Genomic DNA, 7302 nt, shown 5'->3' with positions numbered 1-7302 from the left:
TGTTCTATTGGTTTTTCTTTCTCCCCTGGCCTCTCTCCAAAGTCCCTGTCAGTATTGGCTGAACCCCACTCCTTGCTGCCCGGTACCTGGATCTCCAGAAGGCAATGGGCACAGAAATTCCTCCTCATGTGCGACACAAAAACTTCCCTTCGAAGGGAGACAGGGTCCAAACTGGAACCTGTGGGAAAATCTTCTCCCTTGTGACCCCAGGGCACATTCAAGTGTCAGGTGTTGAATTCTCAGGGGTTGCAGTGAAATGCTCCTTCCCTCATGCCCAGGGCTTTATGACCTGACCCATGACTCCTCTCTGTGACCCTGACCGGCCTCTCTCTGTTTCTTTTTGTCTATTACAGAAACAGACAGAAGCTGAGAGGCAGAAGATTATGTCTGAGTTTGAGCAGCTGCATCAGTTCCTGAGGGAACAAGAGCAACTCCTGCTGGCCCGGCTGGCAGAGCTGGACCGGGAGATTGTGAAACTGCAGGATGAAAATGTCATCAGACTCTCCAAGGAGATTTCCCGTCTCAGTGAGCAGATCAGTGAGCTGGAGGGGAAGTGCCGGCAGCCAGCCAGTGAATTCCTGCAGGTGAGGGACATTATAACCCCCCCTCAGATCCCTACACAGGGATGGGCAGGTTCCTGAATCATGAGCTTTGGAAAATAAATGTATCAAATTGTTTAAAGCTGCAAACTTTCTCCTAAAAACTCCCTCTGGGACAGAAGTGGTAACGGTACAGTGAGTCCCTTCCAGAGCAGGAGGGATACCCAGTGTGGGGCATGTGGGACTGAGCTCCCTTTTTTCTCTCTCCCCTCTAGGACATCAGAAGCACCATGAGCAGGTATGTGGCTCCTTCTCACTCCCCCTCATGCTTCTCAGCACTGGAAAGGGGCTCGGGAATCTTATTAGCACATCTCCCCAGGGCACAACAGCACAATGTGTGGGGCAGGGTCATTTCAGAGACCAATCTCCCTGTGTTGACCCTTAGCCCCGGGGTGTTACCCTTTTATACAGGACTGGAGTCCCAGGAGAAGGGTTATTACCCTAAACATGGTAATGTCCATCTCTGGGGGACTGGCTGCCTCAGGAGTCTGGGGATGGAATACGGGTCTTTCACCACTGGGTCATTGGCTACTCTTTTACCCAGGTCAGCAGTGATCAGAACATTTACCACCTAATTTATGGTTTGGTGACATGGGTGAAATCATTTCAGGAATGGGCGAGCGGGGCTCTCAGACCAGTTCCTAGTGGGAAGATGCCCACCATGCAATAAATACAAGAACGTGGGAACATCCTGGCTCACAGAAGATGAAGGCCAGGGACTGAACTAGCCATGGAGACAACTCCCTTCTCATCCCTAGAGCTGGTCTCCAGATCAGTGCTGAAGCACATCAGTGGCCACTATGTAGAAAGCTTGTGCTGCCATTGCCTGGGCTGTGCCTGCTCAGAGGCTGGATAAGATTGTCAACCCAGGGGGTTTCCTGGCAGAGCTCCAGTGATATAACCATACGCATATACTTCTGCTAGAAAATTCCCCACATAGACAGGCCCTTAGACTCCAGACCCTCAGGCCAGCTGCTGTCACTAGCGTGTAGTAATAAAATCACACAGAGAAATGTTTCTTTTCTCTCTAGGTCTGAGGAGGGGAAGTTCCAGCAGCTGCTGGAGGCTTCTTCTGAGCTGGAAAGGAGCCTCAGCAATTTCTGTCAGAAAAATATTGCTGTAAAGCTGACCCTGAACAAACTGAAAGGTACCGAGAAAGGAGCTAGGAGGGGACATTGAGAGAAGACTCTGTGACTGTAGGAGGAGACAGCAGCCACTTCACAGCAGCCAGCAGAATAATCCCAAATTAGTTACTCAACCACATTCTACAGAGAGGGACCAACAGCCCTTCTCCCGCAGTTCAAAACTATGCTATGCCTAGATCCGGGAAGTTGCTATGCCTCCCGGATTGGGGCTAAGAGAATCCCCAGTAGGCTGGGGGCTGTTTAAAGTGCAGCCCAAGTGGAGCAGCCTATGGGTAACAGCCCTGCCCAGAGTCAGTGCAGCAGAGTCCCCTTTGGCCTGGGCCTGCCCCTTCTGCTGGGCTGTGTGACTGTCTTAGCCGGTTCCTGCACGAGGGCAGTTCTCATCCGGCCAGAGCTAGGCTTTCTTCCCTATTTATGATGCAGTGTAAATGGGCTCCGGTGGGAAGGAGAATCCTTCCACAGATGGGTTTCCCACTGCTCCCAAAGACCCCTGTGTTCCCCAGGGCCTGCAGGCCCCACTCTGGGCTGGTCCAAAGGGCTGTGAATCCACTGCTAACTCCTTGGGCAATAGTAACAGACAGAAACGAATTAAGAACTAACTGGGGCAAATCCTGGTTCCTTCCACAGTGGTAATGGGTATTGGGGAGTGAACGTATCTGTCCAATATCCCTGTGTTTAAAGGCTAATCTCCTAACTTTAAGTATTCACTTTTGAAAAATGTGTCGTGCTTTGTGCCTCAGTTTTCCCATCTTTAAAATGGGGATAATTAGAACTGATTGGGAATCAGTTTCAACAAATGTCCCAGCTCAAGAACATAAGAATGGCCCTACTGGGTCAGACCAAAGGTCCATTTAGCCCAGTATTCTGTCTTCCAACAGTGGCCAGTGCCAGGTGCCCCAGAGGGAATGAACAGAACAGGTAATCATCAAGCGATCCATTTTATTTATTTTTTATTTTTTTTATTTTATCTCCTGTTGCTCATTCCCAGCTTCTGGCAGAGGCTAGGGACACCATTCCTGCCCATCCTGGCTAATAGCCATTGATGGACCTATCCTCCATGAATTTATCTAGTTCTTTTTTGAACCCTGTTATGGTCTTGGCCTTCACAACATCCCCTGCCAAAGAGTTCCACAGGTTGACTGTGCATTGTGTGAAGAAATACTTCCTTTTATTTGTTTTAAACCTGCTGCCTACCCCTAGCTCTTGTGTTATGAGAAGTAGTAAACAACACTTCCTTATCTACTTTCTCTACACCAGTCATGATTTTATATACCTCTGTCATATCTCCCCTTAGCTGTCTCTTTTCCAAGCTGAAAAGTCCCAGTCTTCTTAATCTCTCCTCTTACGGAAGCCATTCCATACCCCTAATCATTTTTGTTGCCCTTTTCTGAACCTTTTCCAATTCCAATATATCTTTTTTGAGATGGGGCAACCACTCAAATAAAATTGCGGAAAAAATAAGTCATAGTTGTCAAAATGTTTCATGTTGACATTTTTTAAAGGAAAATTTGAAGTGCCCTTTTGTTGTAAAATTTCAGCTGATTTAGACTAAAAAAAAGTTAGAAAGAAGGTGAAAATTAAAAAGGAATTGTTTGGGAACTTTCAAAATGAAACATTCTGATTCACCTGAACTGATTTCCCCCCCTATTTTGAGTTACAAAATATTTTTAAGACTTCAATTTTTTGTCCCATTTTGAGATGGAGAAAATTTTTGAACTCTAAAATATTTGAAAGATGGAAAACTAGTCTCTGCTCAGTTCTAGGGATAATTCTGTTCCACAGTGGGGACAAGAGTGAGATGTAATAATTGAGGGAATTTATAAAAGAAAATATCAGTCCTTTCTACACCATAAAGAAGCAGCCATGTCTGAAGAAAAAAAATCTAGTCCTTAATCTCTGTGAGCCTCACTTTCCCTGTCTTTAAAAATTGAGATGCTGTCTCTTTGGATGGTGGTGTAACTTGCTGAGTGACAGTAAAGTGCACTGACATGCTGTTGTGACAGTTGCTAGCTTGACCAACACAGCATGGATTGAACTAGGGCTTCAGAGCTAAAATCATGAGTGTCAAGAACTTTACCTGTGGAGCCAAGCTTCCTACCTGAGTGTTGTAACAAACTCACATCCTCTGTAGATCAGAGGTGAGACACACCACATTTACCAGTGGGTTATATACTTCTGCTCTACAGACAAAGCTCATCCCAAACACCTGAGGTCCCCAATGCTTCAAACCCAGATAAGTCCCTTCTTACGTGAAAGCCACTATTGTGGCCAACCCTAGGAATCAAACCAAGGACCTAGGGATCAAACCAAGCACCCTCAGCTGAGCACAGGAATCTCTACAGCTTGAACTAAGGAACTTGCTGGGGCTGTTACAGACTTGCAGTCTCTGTGGATTGGGCACAGACAGAGACAAAACACACTGACCACTGGGTTACACTGCCATCAGAGGGAAAAGGCAAAGTTTCTGATCAGTTTTAACCTAGCCACACTGGAAAAATGGATGTGGCTCTTTCTTCACTGCTTTGTCTGTCTTTATGTCTGGCTCTATCAGTTTCTCTCTCATAACCAAAATGCAGTTATGTTAACAAAGAGCAGGGACACCCCATAAACACGACAGCATGAAGTCTTGTCTCTTTCCCCTGTTCTTTCCACTAGATGTTCTGCCATTGGAACTGAAGACAGGAAAGGGGAAATCCATGGGATCAGATGAGAAGGGTACGTTTCCAGGTGGAATTGCTATTATTGTTATTATTTATTTATTACTAAATTAGAAGGAAAGAACTTCCCCAAAATAATATCTTTGTTTACTTCTTGTTAAAGTAGAAAGAAAGAAAGAATTACAGAGCACACTAAAACAATATAAAAATGATTAGATTTGAAGGAAACCGCAAGCTAAGATTACATCACTAGTTTGTCACACGTTTGCTCATGTAGGCCGAGCTTTGTCTGTTAACAAGTTTTTCCGTGCAAATGGAGGCTTGGCCATTGGGGCTAGCCAGAATGGCTAGGAGGGCTGGCTGGGGTGCAGAGGAGGTTAGGGGCCCAGCTAGTGGGATCTGGCCAGCATGGGGAGGGAATGAAGACTTCAGCTAGGGGGCCTGGACAGTGTGAGGTGAGACCCACCTATGGGGGGGTGGGAGTTGACTGGAGTGGGGAGTTAGGGGCATGGCTGGGGTGGCTGGTCAGAGTGGGAGTGAGGGGCATGGCTGGAAATTTGGGACCGGATGAGGGTGAGGGTACCAGCTTGGGGGTGATGAGGGGACTGGCTGGAGTGGGCAGGCAGGAGGCCCTGCTTGGGGGGCTTGGCATAGTGAGGGTAAGGGGCCTCCCTGTGGGAAGCGGCTGTATTGGGGGAGAGGAGCCCAGCTGGGCATACAGGTCAGCCTACATAAGCAATGCAGTGTACCTCCCCCTAGCAGCTACCTGTCATACATTTAGGTGGCAGCAGGGAGAGCCAGAGAGATTTCTCTGCCCACATCACCCTGGGCCTCTGTGGGCCTGACTTTAGTGGAAATTGGACTTTTCCAGTTTTCTGATTGTCCCCAAAGTTAGCAGGGTTCTGCCCGTTTGTGCCTCAACCAGGCCCATCTGGTCTGGAACTGATCAGGTGTTGTCCAAAGCCGTCGTGTGACAGGCACAGAAATACCTAATCGAGTTGAGTGGGGGCCTGGCTTCATTGTGCCCCAAAGATCCTGACATCAGCCTGAGCAGCCAGTTCACACACAGCCAATACACAGAAAAAGTCTCACCGACAGGCCCCCAAACACCCTTTACTCTGCCCCGGCACTGCTCATGGACATTTCTGGGTGGGATTGTCAGGAGCATCTAAGGGAGTCAGGAGCACAAGTTAAGTGCCAATGGGCCTTGTGCCCCTAACTCCCTTAGGTTTTCCTGAAAATCCCACCCCAGGTTCCTTTTTCATATTTAATGAGGAAAATGGAGTAGAGAGGCCCCTCAGAACTGTCGCACCTTTTCCCCTTCCCCTGGTTTGAGGGGCTTTCCATCCAGAAACTTCTCTTTGGGATGGGCTCTCCTGCGGGGGCTGAGCTCTGAAGTACTCTGCTTCTCTCCCCAGCGAGTGTGACTCTGGATCCAGACACGGCTCATCCCCGGCTTCTCCTGTCTGTGGATCGGAAAATTTTGACCTGGGACGTCATACGGCTGAACCGTCCTGAACATCCCCAGAGATTTGATTCGTCTCCTTGTGTGCTGGGCTGTGAGGGATTCACCTCAGGGAGACATTGCTGGGAGGTGGAGGTGGGGCATGGGACAGCCTGGGCTGTGGGGGTGGCCAGAGAGTCTGTGAAGAGAAAGGAGGAGCTCAGTGCGGCACCTGAGGGGGGGATCTGGGCTGTGCAGAGGTGGGGGTTCCAGTTCCAGGCTCTCACCTCCCCTCCAACCCCCCTGTCTCTGAGCTGCGTCCCCAGCAGGATCCAGGTGTCTCTGGACTGTGAACAGGGGCAGGTGGCATTTTTCAGTGCTGATAGCGAGGCCCCGATCTTTACTTTCCCACCAACCTCATTCACGGGGGAGAGACTCCGCCCTTTCTTCTGGGTCTGGGGTGTAGGTTCCCAACTCACTCTCTATTCCTGAGGCACCCGGTGGCACATGGCTCCCAGTCCCATGAAACGAGCTTCTCCGGCCTCTGATATCCTAGTCTCTTTGGCCCTGCATGGCTCCCATGTTCTTGCAGAGACATTTAAATGCAAAGTGAACAGACCAGAAAAGCTGCTGTCTCTGCCCCATCGTGGGTCTCTCCTGCTTGTCTCTGTCTCTCTCCCTCTGAAGGACCATGACAGCCCTGCAAGGACTGGAAAATAGGGGTTCACAGCTTGCCTGTCTCTGAAGGGGGCAAGAGGGTTTCCAGGAGCCCCAAGACTTGTATGACTCCGTGGTCCCACAAAAGAGAACATGCATATCATGTGAAGGGAACCTAGTCATGGCTGTAATGCATTGCTCAAACTGTGACCTGCAGAGAGCTGTCTGGCTCCTCCCCCTTGTTTTCAGCTCCTGTGTTGCATTAAAATAGCCTTAGGATTCCTTCCCCAGGTGAGCGGTTGCTGTGGTTGTCCCAGGGATGTTGAGGAGTGGGGAGGTGGGCCCTGCAGTCATATCTGAGAGAGAAAATGGTCTGTGAGTCACTATATCTACTGGGGTGGGTGTACACTGTGTTTAGCCTCACAACACTTCTGTGAGGTGGGGAAATGCTGTTACCCCATTTCAGAGAGAGGAATGTCCAGCACAGAGCAGATAAATGACTTGCCTGAAGTCACATAGGAAGACAGTTACAGAGCAGGGACTTGAACCTGGGTCTTCCAAATAAACAGCTAAACCACCAGACCAGCCTTCTTCTCTGCATTAGGAGCCTGGGAAAGGAGGATAAAGACAAAGCTACACGCAGGGAAAATATATTAGTAAAGTTTGTCTAATGATCCTCTCACTGTCCCTCCCCACAATCACTGGGCCAGCCCTGTGCAGAGTCAGGTGATCACAGTGGACAGGACCTGAGTACATGGTGGGAATGAAAATAGATTATTTTTTCAGGCCTGCTCTGAAAT

At 48.9% G+C, this 7302-nt stretch overlaps 1 protein-coding gene across 1 annotated transcript; it reads left to right on the top strand.

The window, feature by feature from the left end:
• Positions 1–353: 353 nt before the first annotated feature.
• On the top strand, positions 354–6585 carry LOC113405080 (tripartite motif-containing protein 15-like; the record flags this gene model as incomplete). The annotated part of the gene is made up of 5 exons (XM_026647297.1): positions 354–584; positions 815–837; positions 1631–1746; positions 4400–4459; positions 5820–6585. Coding segments are annotated over 5 exons (948 nt in total), but the record flags the coding sequence as incomplete, so codon positions are not given.
• Positions 6586–7302: the final 717 nt, after the last annotated feature.

The sequence above is a fragment of the Terrapene carolina genome, unplaced genomic scaffold (assembly GCF_002925995.2).
Source record: "Terrapene carolina triunguis isolate 2854851 unplaced genomic scaffold, T_m_triunguis-2.0 Scaffold51751, whole genome shotgun sequence".
Taxonomy (NCBI): domain Eukaryota; kingdom Metazoa; phylum Chordata; order Testudines; family Emydidae; genus Terrapene; species Terrapene triunguis.
The sequence above is the reverse complement of the archived record's forward strand: the minus strand, read 5'-3'. Positions and strand labels throughout refer to the sequence as shown.